The sequence below is a fragment of the Lepisosteus platostomus genome, chromosome 18 (genome assembly GCF_059453375.1).
Source record: "Lepisosteus platostomus isolate fLepPlt1 chromosome 18, fLepPlt1.hap1, whole genome shotgun sequence".
In the NCBI taxonomy this organism is placed as follows: Eukaryota; Metazoa; Chordata; class Actinopteri; order Semionotiformes; family Lepisosteidae; genus Lepisosteus; species Lepisosteus platostomus.
The window spans coordinates 9,762,871-9,778,383 of record NC_142628.1 but is presented as its reverse complement, the minus strand read 5'-3'; the positions used below and the strand labels follow the sequence as shown (position 1 = coordinate 9,778,383).

Sequence of the window (15,513 nt, the reverse complement as noted above, 5' to 3'; positions counted from 1 at the left end):
TGTGCCACACCTTGTGTAAGCCTGAGATCTTCCAGTTCAGTCACCACAACCCTGCTCCATGTTGTTTTTCTTCTGCCCTGTTTACGTCACTCAGCTGGTGACCAGCTTAGAGAAACCTTTGGTATTCGATCTTGGAACATTCTTAGTATGTTTTTGAGACCAGCGAGTCTTAATCTGAATGACTGTGCTTCTCGTCTCCAAGTCCAGAAATCCAGTCTTCTTATACAGGTCCTCATTAGAAATTTCATTTAGCCAGTAGATGTTACAAGTCTTGCAACCATTATGGCAACCAATGGTCGCCAACCATTATGAACAACTTTGGTTGACATGTTATGTCTTGGTGCATCTCTCATTTGGAAAATTAGACTAAGTTCTCATTCTGGTCTTAAGACTGCATGTTTTGACCTTCCAGATGGTACAGAATCTGCCAAGAGCAACTTAAGCTTTGTTCAGTCTGGCCTTGATGTCCTTCTTGGCATTGTTGACATTACTAATAAAGCTACCAAAGAAGTTAGAACATACCCCTACCACTTCTGCTTCAATGGTAATTGGGGGTGTTGTTGATTTATGCTCATGCTCATGTCTCATGTTTTCTTCTTTTTTGTGTGCAGACCAGTCTATTTTTCCTACAATCCTATTAGGTCAGACTTATCCTGGAGATGGGTGTAGTTTGAAGAGATGATAGCAGAATCGGGAACAAAATTAAGGACTTCTAAAAGTAAAAAGGTTCTGCTTCTGTGTTCCACCGGGACGGTCTCATGATTGCTGCATAACCCAACCAATGGTGAGAAGAAATAAAGGCGGGGGCATGAGATGCAGGCCTGCTGCAGTCCAGACATCACTTGAAACCAATCCAACATGGCTGATGTTTGTAGATTTGCGCATAGAGGCTGACAGTCTTACTTGGAATTCCATAGATTTGGAGAATCATCCACCAGCTGTCACAGTGTACAGTCAAACTTCTTTCTGTAAATCTGATGTAGAAGTGTGAATTCCATTTCAGACTCCATGCTCTATAATGTTTCACTGTACGAGCAGCTAGCCTGTACATCCTCTGTCTGCTTAAAACCTGCTTGCTCTTTGCCTTATCTTGGAATTAGGGGTCCCAAAAGTGCTCTCGGGGAGATTGTTCCACAGATTTTGTCAGGGGTAGACAAGAGCGTGACTCCTTCCCAGTGGTTGCTTCTCGCCCAGAATGCCAGAAAGAGAGCTTTCACACCAGTCTTCTGGAATTACGTCATTCACTATTACCGTGTATGGCATCCGTGATAGCACCTGCTTCCAAACTGCTCTTCTGCAGGGAGTGAATTCCAGCGACTTGGGACGTGTTTTTCTAAAACAAAAAGTAATGCAAAAAGTCCAGCCCTTAATTTCATTTCTCAGGTGGGACACTCACTATTTTATCACCTAACCACAAACAACCCATCGTATCGATCTTAGTTTAGAGATCTGAATGAAAACATGCAGTGCTGCTGTAAATCTTTGAAATTAATCTCATTCAATCTTCCTCTTACACCGAAAACATTCCTTTTCCTTCTGATTTGTAATGAATTGTTTAATCCTAACATTTACTATGCATACCTGCTCATGTAAATCAGACATAGCTGCTCTTTTTCATTATTGCTGAAGAGAACGAGTATACAAATGTAAACAACACAAAAAGGCGTACAGTACTGCAATAGGAGTGTATACAAAATACTGGAGACTGCTAAATTGATGCAATTTAAGATTGAGGTAGGTCACGGACTACTATGTTTTAGGCTATATGCATATCTGTAATAAAAGTACAAGAATTTAGCGGTTGTTTTCTAAACACATTTTAAATGTCTCTAATGTTTCGGGAACGTTGAAGCTGTTTCATAAGATGCGCTTCTTAATATTTCGAATTCTATGGATTCCGATGTCTTATCCAGTAAGAAATGATGCATTTACTAATGGTTTACAATTGCAAACGAATAGTTAAATAAATATATTTTTGACAACGTTTGTGGCGAAAAGACGGATTTCTAATGCAAGAAATTGTATAGGGCTAATAAAGTGATGTTATGTTATGTAAAACGTTTCGTGGGTTTTGTACGTTTATCAGTTTTTGGACGGGGTGAAGATAAAGTCTAAGAATCACTTTTTTTGAAAAGCTAAAATCCTTACGGAAAACCTGTGCGTCTTGGCGACTCCAGCTTTATTTAGGAATAAACGCCACACGACTTTCTGCGCGACTGCTGTATCGTGCCTTTCGGTTCGGTTGCTGTGGCATCCGAATTCCGTTATCTGGTTTGAAGTAATACTGGTCGTTAAAGACAAACGAGAGAAAGAGAGAAAGACATGAGTGAATCAGCAGTACAATCTTGCGTTTCCCTTGAGATTTTAAGATCCTGGTGGGAGATACCTGCAGTAGCCCATTATTGTCAGCTGTTTCGTGATGTTTTTGTTATCCCGGCTTTTGAAATCGAGGTACGCTGGTGTTATTAAATTTAGATCTTTTTATCGAATTCTGTCGACAGTCTGTTGATCTCGTAGTAGCTCAGCTTTTGTGAACAATTGGTGGAATTTCTACAAATTGTTTATTTTTGTGCACTTCTTAACCGTTTTGGTACAACATTTACTTAACGAGAAAAAATGACCAATATGTTTTGAGAGTAACTATTCATTATTCCCAGATTGTCCTTACAGTATCTGTTGTAAGTAACTGATAACTTTCGCATGTCACCTTTTAAAAAAAAACAGTGCACTTTACTATTACTGACAGACATCCCCAAGCAAATGAGGTCTTGTTGTACAAGCAGTCTCGTTAGGATGTTGCCCTGCCTAGAGCAACCCTGAAGATAAAAGATTGTAATCCCACAACCTGAAAGCTAAACATTAAAATATATATTTTTTACATTAATATCACACAATGTACTGCAGGTACTCGAGGAAGCTTTGCTGGCTGAAAACTGGGAGTTTTTAGAAGTGCTTCTATTGCATCTTCTCAAAGGGTGCTATCAGCGCCAGGATATAAGGTAAATTACTGGTATGATTTTTTAGCATTATTTTTTATTAGAACCTTTTTTTTTACCTTCCATGAAAGCAAAACCCCAGTGAAGGTCTATTTTTTCCTTTCCATTGCATCAGTAGAGAAAACTTCCACTCGTACCTGAAGGACATTGTGTGGTATCGCTGGGAGCTGGAAGATGGGCTGGTTAACCCGCTGAAGGAGAAAAGTTTCAGAGATCTCTCTGCAAAGTCTATCGTGCAGATACTGCTCAGACTCTGTGTGTACCGAATGGACGCTCCTGATGTCACTGATCAATTAAAGGTAGGAAGTTACAATCTAATCAATTAAAGAAAAAACTTACAATCTAAGGATGAGAACCATTGCCTAAGAACCATTGGATCACCCACTGTGTTCCGAAGCTGAAATATCCTTTTACAAAAAAGATTTAATGGTGGCTTAAAACGAATATTGTGTAGTACATGGGTATATTTTGTATACTTGGGCATTCTGGACACTGACCAGATTGTTGTATATTTATGGCCACAAACTCAGCAGCTTCCTTTATAGCCAATATGGAGGTTGTCTCTAGGGGAAGTATCTTGGAGGGCCTTTGTCATTGTGCTTTGCAGGCATTTGCAGCAGACAGCTTGCGTGTCGACCCCGTTGGTGAAGACAGAAATGGCACCCTGTACTGGTACTTCTGTGAAACTAGACTGTACAAGGAAGAGCCTCCACTGAACAGAGTAAAGCAGAAAAGAAGGACAAGCCTAGCCGAGACAGTGAAGAAAAAAAAGGAATTTATGTAAAAGCACAATTTTCCTTAGAAGACATAGATTAAAGTCTGTGTAAGAATATGTACAGTATATATTTTAAATCATTTTGCTAAAATGAATGATGCTATATTGTTAATGACAATATATTTTATAGAATGTATGTACCTGTATATACTATCGTCATATTCCTTAGAAATTTAGCTGCATCGGATGGTGATAACTTTTATTGTGTTAGATCATTTTTTAATCAGTCCACTGTGACAGAACAGCAGCTTGTTAGCTGTTAGGTACAGAAACATGGCTTTAATGAGCTATAACTAATCTCAATAAGTATCACTGCTCGTGTTGTAAAGGATCAATTAAGATTTTGACATTGGTGGAATTGAAACTAAAATTTTAAATTGCAAATAATAAATAATGAGGATTCAGACTTGCTGTAGCATGTTGTTTTTGACGTCTGTACCACACCATACCTGAAATGCTGACATTGATTATACAGAAGCATTTTCTCACTAAGCCTCTTACTACTTTTTGTTTCACAAAGATTTCTTGTTGATATTTTTTTTTTCAGGAAGTCAAGGAAATGCAAAGTGAAGACCTTAAGGCAAAATGAAAGAGCACAATATTCAAAAAAGAGCAAAAAGAAAAAAACAGGGTATAGTATTTCAAATACTGCTTTTACATTATATAGAACACCATCAACGAGGACACCAAAAACATTACGCCATGCCAATTCTAACCATTGCGCCATGTCAATTCTTACATCATTTTTTCTACTCTTCACTAGAGATGATGTAACTAGCATATTCGTATAAGCATTAGTGTGGTCAAGGAATCTTAAGTCTCTAAGTATTTGAAATAATCTAAGACGTTACCTGGATTTGTTAATCATAGTGCTGCTTTATTCTAGAAGTAGGCTGAAGAAAAACGAAGACTGCCACAGACTTGAAGGGGGAGAAAATGAGAGATTTCCTGAGATCAGTAATAAGAGTAAGAAGTTCAGATTTGAAGAATAACTGTCAAATTATAATGTACCGTTATTTCTTTTCAGTTCTTAACCTGACTTGTAGTGTCTCTTTTAATAGTGTATTTTTTTCCAGCCACATTCCCTTTGTGTTTTGGATTATGTTCCTTTTTTATTTTGTAATTATTAGGAATGTTGACCCTGTGTGCACAATCTGAGTATATGAGCACTTGGTCCCTTGTGTGTGAACGTTTGGAAGACTGGAAGGATTTGGCCGCAACATTCAGGGGAAGCGCGTATCGGAGAGAGCAAGAACTCTACAAAACCCTCGTTCAAACTCTGATTCCTCAAATTGGACACTTAAGCACTCAGAAGGTAAGAAGGGCCTTTTGTGTCCAACAATAAACAGTGATATCATGTCACCCAGCACCTGAATAAAGAGTTGCAGAGTGATCCAATGAGTAAAGGCACTTTCTTAGAGTCAAGAGTTAAGTCCACACATTTGCCAGCAAAGTCTGGGAATCCAGAAGCTAGAGCACACAGCTGGCCCATCTTCATCAGGGTCCATTGAGTTTGAGTAAATGATGGATAAGATAGAACTCTTGTCATCAGCTCCTGTAGTGTGCTGCTGAGCTAGCACTGCAGTGTGTTGTCTGGACATTTTGGAGGAGAGTATTCGCAGTCCTCATACCCTTTCTGTTGCTGGAAAAGGTCTTAGTTCTCAATTGGCATGAAGAGTGAATTGGATTTTGTGTTCCCATGCATGTACAATGTGATGTGGTTTGCTCTTAACAAAACACTGGAGTGTACCATCATTCAAAGTATACCTTTGAGTCTCTCATTTTCTTAATTACATTGTGTTACACCTAGGAAAAGAAAGAGGTACTCACCCAACCAAGAAGAATGTCTGAGTGCATTCAGAAAAAGCAGGAGACACATGTAGGTGGATTAATGATTGATTACATTGCTGGCTAACATTGCTTTCATTAAAGTACAGTACTTATTTACTTTACTACTGTAGTCTCATTCAGTTTCAGTTGTAAACTATTTAGGCAGAAATCAGGAGTCATTTTTTTCCTATCAGTGTCATAAACAGACTCAATGAGGTTAGACAAGCATGGATATTTACTTAATTCGAGACATTTTCCATTTTTGTTTTTGAGAAATTGTAAAGATAAATGTTTGAAGTCTGGTGTTTTTCAGGAAAAGAATGTTCTGCTTTTAAAAACAAAAGATGGTGGAAGAGGCAGTCGTGAATGTATTACCAAAGAGGAAAGTGCAGGACCTTTGAAGCAGAGAGAAAATCCAACAGGAAAAGGTAAACCTCAATGTACAACCCTAGTTCCTTGAATTATATGTATTTGACACAGTTCGCATTTTGCATCTGTCACTGACAGGGAAACTGAAAAAATATCAGAAACATACCTCGGTTGTGTGCAAAGAGCCTTCTTCTGAGAAGAGAAAAAAAGAAGAGCACCTGGATCTCCACAGGTAAACATGATCTACTCAGATAGGAAACCATAAAGGATCCAAATACAAAAAGCTGGAAGGAAACAAAACATTTCTTTCTGTGCATCCTTTCAAAGATACTCAAAAGTCATATTCACACAAATCCTGCCAGCTCTCTTGATTGTTGGAAAGACTGCAGCATACAAGGAGATTTTCTAATGTCTTATGGTGTGAACATTCCATAAACTAGAAGATCACTAGCATTGATATTAATTACACACTCCTCAGCAAGATGCTACAACACCCCACTTACTTAGTAAATATATATTTAAGTCACCTTAAATAAAGGCTGAGCTGGGAGCTGCCAAAGATGGAGTTTATCACATATTCGCTGAGCAGCAAAAACAGAACACTTACATAAGATATGAATCCCCTTTAATAATATCATAATGTAGGACTTCATCAACTGAAATATACAATTTTCTTAGATTCAGATACAATATTGATCTCATGCCCTTATAATCCTTTTTAAATTATAGCATATAGTTTGAATAATCAGAAGCCTTAAATATAAGAAAGGACTTGTAATATGTATGTATACATTTTTATATTTGCTCCTCACTAGTGCATTCCGTACCTCTGTGTCTAACTTCTAAAATTAGAACAAGCAGTTACATTTAAGGTTTAATTTACTCATATGCTGTTACTTTTCCCTTTTTTAAAATATTGATCTTTTGAAACATCTGCTATGATGCCATAATTGTTTTCTTTTTTTACATTTAAATGTTTATTTTTCAGTGATTATTCAGACAATGAGGAATACATCTCCATGTTCAAAGGTAAGTGTTTTCTTCTTTCTATATTGTACTGGGTCGCTCCCCAAGGAGAGTAAGTAAATATATGCTGGAAATTAATAGATTGCTTTAGAAATGTTTAACTATAAAGTTATAACACAGATTGGATTAATAATAAAATCTCCTATTAGCCATGATTGTAATATTCTATTTATACACCAGACCTCAATTAATGATGTAATTCCTGATTGTAGTAGAGTACAGTAATGGTGGGCTAAACTCACAGTTGAAATCATAGTGAGGGCTCTCTCTTGGGCATCATGAGGAAATTGAAAATATGTGAATCCTAACGAGTCTGGTTTTAGCAATATATTTGATTTTTTAGGTTTTCAATAACCAAGTCTATATTCTTTGCAATCTAGTTCTGGAAACAGTTAAGAACCATGCGGACTTATGGCCATTTACGGATCCTGTAAAGGAAGATTTACCTGGCTACCACAAAAATATTAAGGTAACAGTGATTCATTTGCCAGCCATTCATGGTAGGTTCATTTTCTTAACTTTAACCTTTTTTAAAGGCTGCAATTTAGGAATAGTAAATTTAAAGACAGAAAGTGAATCGGTGAATTATCCATATTTTATCATTTCATACTTTTTTATTGACACGTGGTGTGGTGATTAGCACTGGTCCTTAATACCTCATGGGTGCATGGGTTTTCACTAGCTACTTTGGTTTCCTTCTATATTCCAAAAATAAGTCTGGCCTGCCAGGTTGACTGCTGTTTCTTAATTGTCCCTGTGTGCTTGTCTGCCCTGCAATGGACTAGCTTCCCAGTCAGAGTGTGACCCCATCCAGCACCCTGGTTGCTTTAAGTTTGCCACAACCTTTGCCAGAAATAACTGGCTTCAGATGGATGGATATGTTTTTCATTTTTTGTTAGTTTTGGTTCAGATTAGTTCGTATTTTCTGAAACAGGCTCCGATGGACCTTTTGACCATTGAGGATAATCTCATTCATAAGCGATACAAGACCACAGATGACTTTGTAGCAGATTTTGGCCTGATTTTTAAAGAGGATGAGCTGTATCCTGGGAAAAGCGGTATGCGTTTTACAGGTGATACAGTACATATATAGCAGCCAGCTTTGAGGTGCCAAACCCAATGTCTTGATTATCCTCCTCCTCTCTAAGAGTACACCCTGATGGCATCTTCTGTGAAACAGTGCTTCCACAAGGCCATGCGGAAGTATTTCCCTGAGGAGCAATCAGACAGCGACGAAGAGGAGTTCACAATGGACATGATCAAAGGCAAACCAGAGAAGAGAAAGAGGCGCTCAACACCAAAGAAGGCTGCAGAAAGGAATGTGTTAAAATTACTAAATGAAGAAGTCAATCCCAGGAGATATCACAAAAAAACATACAAAAAGGATGTTGCAGAGCTTTGTGTCCAAAGACAGGCAAGGAGTCATTCTGTTTTATGAGTTACTGCTGATAATGTCTTCCACAGGGTGTATTTTACAGGGTATCTGACCATGTTCTGCTGTTGCGCCTCTGTGCTATAAAAAAAGAAAATTACTGAAACAATTTGTGTGCTTTGAGAAAAAAGAAAAATACTTTTTAATGCATAACTTCATGAGCAAATATGTAACAAGAATTAAATATTTATCCTATTATATTTAAGGCATAGTATTCTACCATTTTTTAATGGTAAATATAGAGACTCTTTTATTCATAAAGAGGTCTGGCTCTTAAGAGATTTGCACATTTTGTGAACATGCAAACAATGCAGTGGAAAAAAAACATCGATCCTTCATCTGGGGAGCCCAGCTCAAAAGCCAGGCTTTGTATCACAGCAGATATTTTGAAGTAGAAGGGATTTGTCTCTTAAAATACTGATTAGAGTAATTCTTGTTTTTTTTCTTTTTTTATAGACCCAAGCAGCTGTGCCAACAGCATACCAATTTATTCACACAACAAAGCAACCCAGCTTAATTGCACCATCTCCCTGCTATGTTAACAGACCACAGAATGTGACAATGTTGCCACATTCTCCAATGATGCCTTTACTACAAACTCCCAGTCAAGAGTCATTGAGTCAAGCACCATTTCCAACTTCAAAGGTCTTTTACCCCAATAACCTCTTTCCAGTGCAGTGGCAGAGCTCCATCTCTGGATCTGTTCTACCGTTAGCTTGGCCAGTGACTTATTTTATTCCAGCCTTCCCACAACCTGCACCATACCTTGGAACACTGGAACGGGCAAATCAAGAAGGAGAAAAACAGCACAAAACAACTCCTGTTGTCTTTGAATTCATACCACAGCTTCCCAATATCTTACAAAAGATGGAGATGCCTTATTCATATGACGTTGTACCATGTAAGACCTTTCCAACACATGAACCCACTTTGGAAGGTATATAAATTTGTAATGGTATGTGGAAAGTATGTTGTGTCTAAATTTAATAAAGCGTAGGAGGAAGATTTTAAAAAGAAACTTGACAAAACAAATAGTTTGGACTGGGCAAAAAATTCAAGAAAGTATGTACACAATTGGAAAGGTGGCTGACTGTACTTTCCATTTTTTTTTTGCCTGCAAGGGATTTTAAATTACTTTTTTTGCAAAAAATACTTTTTGGAAGTTTCTGAGGTGTAATAGTTTTTGGTTATTTTCTATTTGAATGGCTGTTATGTGTTCTTTTTGTTGAAATTGCTAATCTGCCTTTCCAGTGGAGCCTTATTTCACATGCTTCAATTTTACAGGAAATGCCACAATGGGAGTCGGCAAACATAATGTCACAGAGTAGCAACAGATAAGAAAAGTGCCCCCTAGTGATATGAGCTGTCTACACAGAGCCTCGCAGTCAGCAGGTGCCGCAGATACAGCAACTAGTGAAGATTATAGTGAAAGCAGCTCTTGAATTCATTGTCACTGAACAAGAAGACTTGACTTCCTCTCTGAAGATGAAAAAAACAGAAGACAGCAATTTGCCTGGGCAAAAGAGCAATGAAGACCAAACTGCTGAAGAAGCCCAGAGGAAAAAGCATGGAAATCTCTCTATGAATGCTGGGAAAAGTCAGCAACCCTCAAATGACACAGAAAGGCAAAATGTTAGAACTAGAGTTACTAAAATGCTCATCTTAATTCTGGTGTTAAGGAAGAAGATGATTTAAGTATGTTAGTAAATAGCATGTTAGTCAAAACGTGAAATAAATGGCTCATAATTTAAGGTAATTGGCTTGAAAGGTTCTTTCTAAAACAAAGTTTTTGGAGCCTCCTTAGTGACTCAACTGGTAAAGAATTGCTTACCTGAGTGCAGACTGAGCTCTGTGATCCAGGTGTTACAGGTCCGAGCCTGGGTCATGTCACTGACTATGACTGGGATTATTGCCCAAGTGGCAATGTGCAATGGGCTGGGTGTCACTGAGAGCTCTCGTCAGACTCCTCCAGGCTCTCCTCTGGTCAGTACAGGACCTTCTGCATGGGGCTGTGCTACCTTGGACATGTTAAGAGACAAGAAACTCGAAAGTTTGCTTGCACTTATTCAGTTCCCTGGGAGGTTAATAATAATAATAATAATAATAATAATAATAATAATAATAATAATAATAATAATAATAATTACTTACACTTATATAGTGCTTTTCTGGACACTCCACTCAAAGCGCTTTACATGTAATGGGAACTCTCTTCCTCCACCACCAATGTGCAGTATCCACCTGGATGGTTGTGGCATTTGTAGCAGAGAAGTGAAAAGCACATAACTGACTATTCCAAAATTGGGCTGGGTAAAACAAATATATTTGGCAATTTAAATTTGAAAAGGTTTTTTTTTATTTTTCAGATTTTAAACTGACATTGTGCTTTGTCTTAAATACTGCTTACATACCTGGATTTATTATTGCCTATTTACAAAAGTCAGTTAACAGTGGAATGAGTATGTCTGAAATAGAGAGTGCTGTGATAACTCATTTCAAAGGTCTTGCAACAATGTTTGATGGCTCGCTCTTGCTTTGTTTTTAGAATGATAAGTTACTGCACAAATGATTTTGCTTTGTGGTCCAAGAGAAAAGTACATGAGCTTGCACCTTGTTAAAATAAATAACAAGCAGAATTGTCTTATCTTTTCACACCTGACCAGTTAGCTTTTGAAAACAAATCTGTGACATTTTGCACATCATATGATGATGGGACAAAATGTAATAGTTATGCTTGTAAGTATTTGTAAGTATTTACAAATGAAAGTACATTTACTTGCACCAAATAAGATCCTGGGTTTTTAAAACCAAAAATAGAGATATTTTTTATTTTTATCTTGAAAAATGATTTGGTCCTTGAGAAATTAGTGAGTTGCAATAATGTGTGATTTAATTTATAAATGAAAGAATGTTTACTGAGAAGGAGACAATAGCTACTTTAAAAGTCAATGAGGATTAAGACTTAATCTGACCTAATAAATGTACGATAATATAAAGACAGTTCAAGCCTTTACAGCACCCAGCAGCCTTGAAATTATCACATTAAAGTGACAATTTTTAAAACTTTCAAAAAGTTTAAAAGCAAACGTCTATTAGGCGATTTAGATATTTTCAATGTCTTGCTCCAGCTGTGCTTTTTCCATTGTTGTGTAATCACAGACAAAACAAAGCACTGCACAGCAATACAGTGTGTACTGAAATAACAAAAGCTACTTTTGACCAAGAGCACTATGCAACAATTTATTAGCAAATGTTCCCTATTCCTGTTGAGAAAAATATTGTATTTATTACAGTTGCCTACTTCTAACTACACATAGGGAATTCTGTGATTTTCATTAAAACTAAATATTTGAGTTGATCTTCTCTGTGAAATTCTAACTCATCTGTGCTTTACGTCACTGTACTGTATGTTAGAAATCATTCTGTTCCAACCCTGATTACTCTTTTCGCCCTTCCTTTAACCTTCACTTAGACCTTTGCCTTCATAACCTGCCAGCCATGATATTTTGAGTTTACTAAAGAAAGAGGATTAGGTATCGTATTTCGAAATGTTCTGGTTCAAGAAATCATCTACTTTTTTGTGTGAAAATCAGTTTCATTTGGGTGTAGCAATTTATAATTCTTAGTTACACGTTGTCCATTTTTAGATTTTTATGATATCTTGATTTAATTACAGTCTTAACAGCAGGCATTGTTTTAAAATAATTTCCCTTATATTATTGAATATGTATCAGACTGGCAATGAAGTAACTATTTCCCCCTTTCTTCCCTTTTCTTTCTAAGCCAGGTATCTTCATGGGCTGAAAATCGAAAATATACCATTGTAGGAAAGCTGCCTTGTAACATCGGTTTTGAGCTCTCCAAAGCAAATTTAGAAAATGGGCTTATTTGGGTCCAGCATATTCAAAATGTGCATTGTTCTCTTTGAAATCCTTAAATTGTACTGGGCTATTGAAGAAAATATGTTGAGCACAATGTGGCAGACGTTTCGGATTCCCTCTACAAAAGCACGTCTGTTGTCTAACACACATGAATAAATGAAAGCACTGTTCATAGTCTATCAAAATTTCCATTTAAGTTGGAGTTAAGAATTCAAGGCAGTATATTTGTTGGAAAAAAAATCACTGCATATTTGTTAAACACAAATGTCTGGGTTATGGTGGAAAGAGATACATGAATATTAATATTTTTCACATATCTTTGCAAGTGGGCCCGAACTAAGAATCCCATTGTACGTTTCACTTGGTGCAGTCAACATGGAATTTTGTTTATTCCTTACTTCACCATTCTTCCAATTGAAACCCAATCTCCTGAACTTTAGGGCCTCAAGACAAGGTTGCGTAAACTTTTCTGCCTTTTTTGATTATTGCTAATATATCATTACAGCTGGAAAGCTCTAATATCGACGTGTGTTCCCCAGGAGGTTTACAACATTTCAAAGTTTTATCAACTATAACATATTCACACAAACTCTTATCTCGTCTTCCTTGATGAGCAGGAAGCTCCCCGAACTGAGAACTGAGTGTGTTTTGTATTCATTTAGGAAGCCTTCACTTCAGCTTCCTTCATTTTTAAAGGGAAAACACCATTCAATTGAGTGCATAAACTGATCATAAGAAATAATCACAAACAGGATGAGGGCATTCAGCCATTTAGACTGTCAGATGTCTAGTATCTTACTGGCCTGGGAACTCATCTGGCTTCGATGATACGAATGTTTAGGTTATTCCACCCACAAACCTTTAAATGAATCTTGGCCCCCTGCCGCTGTTTCTTTTGACACTTAGCTGATAATTTCAATAAAATTATTCCTCACCATTTGCTTGTGAAAAAAAGAGTTCCAACAAGGACTTTCGAATTTAAACTGTAAATGTACATCTGAAAGGTGCGACATATATGTCCATGTTACGAGCCTGGCATGTGTCAGGGGTGAGGACACACTTGAAGAAGACAGCGAATTGACGAAAAGAAAGCTGAAGTGCTGAGTGTGATGAGATGTGTCAAGTGCCAGATCTTTGGGTGCTGCATTAAGAAGTGCAGAAATAAAAATCTGCTCAGGTGTAAAAGAGAAATGTTTTCTGTTCTGGCATTGAAAACCTCTGACTCCAAAGCCTTAAAAACTCTCTTTGGGTACCACTCATACAAGGTCCCTTGTGACAAACCTTTGAGGTACCTGGAGTTTTAGACAGTATGCAAAGCTGTAAATGAACTGATGATAAAACAGGACAACCCAGACGAGGAAGCATTAAGTGTCCTAAAACAACTTTAAATTGTATGGCTTTTTTCATTGAGGGAATAACAGATGATTCTTACTACAGATGAGTCTCATTTCATCTCAGTTTTCTTAAATTCTTCTGAATCTTTCAATCTGATGAAGTCACACCTCTCTAATTACATTTTAGAACAACTATTTGTTATCATATATTTAAAAAGAACTATTAATACCAGGGGATAGTGAACATTATCACATTAGTCTTTGTTACTGCATGTATGCTCTTACTGTCTCATTACTCAGAGAAGGTGTGGTAGTTTCTATTACAAAGCACATTTGCAGCCATAACTCAGGACCTTTTGTTGTAGTAAGGTGACAGTAAATTATGGACTTAACCAGGAAGCGCAGAAAGTGTTCAACCTGTTTGGCTGGTTTGCAAAATGTATTTTTGAAAAACATATTTTCATTCCTCTGCCACCCCATTTTCATGGATGACTGCTTTCAAATCACGTGCAGTGCTATTCTTGAACAAAAACAATGGTCAATGTAAAATCAGATCTTTATGTTTTGTATCCATTGCTCGTCATCAATGACAATCCTAAAAGGTAGTTGTCTTGGTTCAACAGGAATGTTTACACAGGTGGCAGATAGAAATTAGACTTTGCACAGTGAATGTTTTGTGCTACCCCTTCTAATTTTGTAACTCTAACAAATGACTAACTTTTTAGCCCAGAGCCTACCTTGCACTTAAATACTTTTATTTTACTAGGAACAATTAAACCAAACATCCAGTGCAATATATTTGAGTCAACCCTATTTAGTGTACTGTATCTTGCAAAATGATATTGTGTATTAAAATTACCATAATCTGTTCCAGCCATTTAAACCAAAACCTGGTCATTTTATTTTGTAAACCATCTATCGCTGTTCTAAGTCTTCTACAATTCCATCCATCCATTTTCCATTTCATCCATAATGGACCATAATGAAGTCAAAGTGAACTGAAGCCCATCAGACAATGGACACAAGGCAAGATACATCCTTGTTTGGATACCAGTCCATCACAGGGAGCACACATACATGCATATTGGAGAACAATTTACAGAAGAACCTACATAGTGTAGCATGTCTTTGTGCTGTGTAAGGAAACAGCATTATCCATAGAAAACTCAATGACATGCAAACTCCACTCCAAGCAGGATTCCTTCTCCAGGATGTGACAGCCACCATGCCATGATCTTCTATAATTTAATGAGACAATTAAAAATATAATGGATTAATTAAATCAATTAATTAGAGGAATAAAGACCTGGTAGGGGAACTATGGTGTGCTTGAGCACTACTGTTCATACGAAACATACATATACTTTTACCAGCCATAGAAAATGTAAAGGCACCTACAGTATGTGCCGTGAGATTCCATTGTCACGCTGTTCAGGTTTGACTGTGACCCATATTTCACTATAAACAGGTTCCCCCTGGCACACAGAGGTAACGACTCCACATGCACGCTGGTGTGGGCATGCAGTGCTTGGATTCATGGCTGCCAGAGGAGAGAAGCTTCATTCCAAATGCGTCTATCCCCCAAATTGTCCAAGACACACAAGTCTACAGCTGGACAAGGACACGGGAATGCTGGAAAGATCGCAAGGGGAGGTCATTTGGACCACATTGCTTGTATGGTAGTGTCGTACCTAAGTCAATCTATAATTTCGACCAACCATTTCTTAAAAGAGCTCAGACGCCACAGGGTCGGGAAGTCCGATCCAGATGCCCACGGCTCTGTGCGAAAAAAATGTTTTCTGTTCTCTATCTGATATGTATTCCCTTTCGGTTCCCAATTTCGGACCAAGAGCAGTTTTGTCTTAATGTT

The 15,513-nt window shown here is 37.4% G+C and overlaps 1 protein-coding gene across 7 annotated transcripts; it reads left to right on the top strand.

Annotated features, from left to right (window-relative positions):
• The first annotated feature begins 1,844 nt into the window (after positions 1-1,844).
• Positions 1,845-10,179, top strand: LOC148645627 (chromatin remodeling regulator CECR2-like). Of its 7 annotated transcripts, none has more exons than XM_088611471.1 (15): positions 1,845-1,912; positions 2,905-3,010; positions 3,112-3,295; positions 3,604-3,776; positions 4,319-4,402; positions 4,658-4,737; positions 4,902-5,086; positions 5,582-5,650; positions 5,915-6,029; positions 6,109-6,202; positions 6,959-6,999; positions 7,377-7,465; positions 7,931-8,054; positions 8,145-9,365; positions 9,713-10,179. In XM_088611471.1, the coding sequence occupies exons 3-14, from the start codon at positions 3,263-3,265 to the stop codon at positions 8,432-8,434; spliced, it is 1,377 nt and encodes a 458-aa protein (XP_088467597.1). In that variant the 5' UTR covers positions 1,845-1,912; positions 2,905-3,010; positions 3,112-3,262; the 3' UTR covers positions 8,435-9,365; positions 9,713-10,179. The 7 variants fall into 7 exon arrangements, with proteins under 7 accessions (XP_088467597.1, XP_088467596.1, XP_088467593.1 ...); XM_088611470.1 differs by having other exon boundaries at positions 1,851-1,912; positions 2,905-2,999; XM_088611467.1 differs by lacking the exon at positions 1,845-1,912 and adding an exon at positions 2,052-2,451 and having other exon boundaries at positions 2,905-2,999; positions 4,661-4,737.
• Positions 10,180-15,513: the final 5,334 nt, after the last annotated feature.

Coding starts and splice junctions, on each gene's coding strand:
- LOC148645627 (XM_088611464.1), top strand. CDS start 2,323: ATGAGTGAATCAGCAGTACAATCTTGCGTTTCCCTTGAGATTTTAAGA. Junction 3,000..3,111: donor TATCAGCGCCAGGATATAAG/GTAAATTACTGG, acceptor CCATTGCATCAG/TAGAGAAAACTTCCACTCGT. Junction 7,466..7,930: donor GCTACCACAAAAATATTAAG/GTAACAGTGATT, acceptor TTTCTGAAACAG/GCTCCGATGGACCTTTTGAC.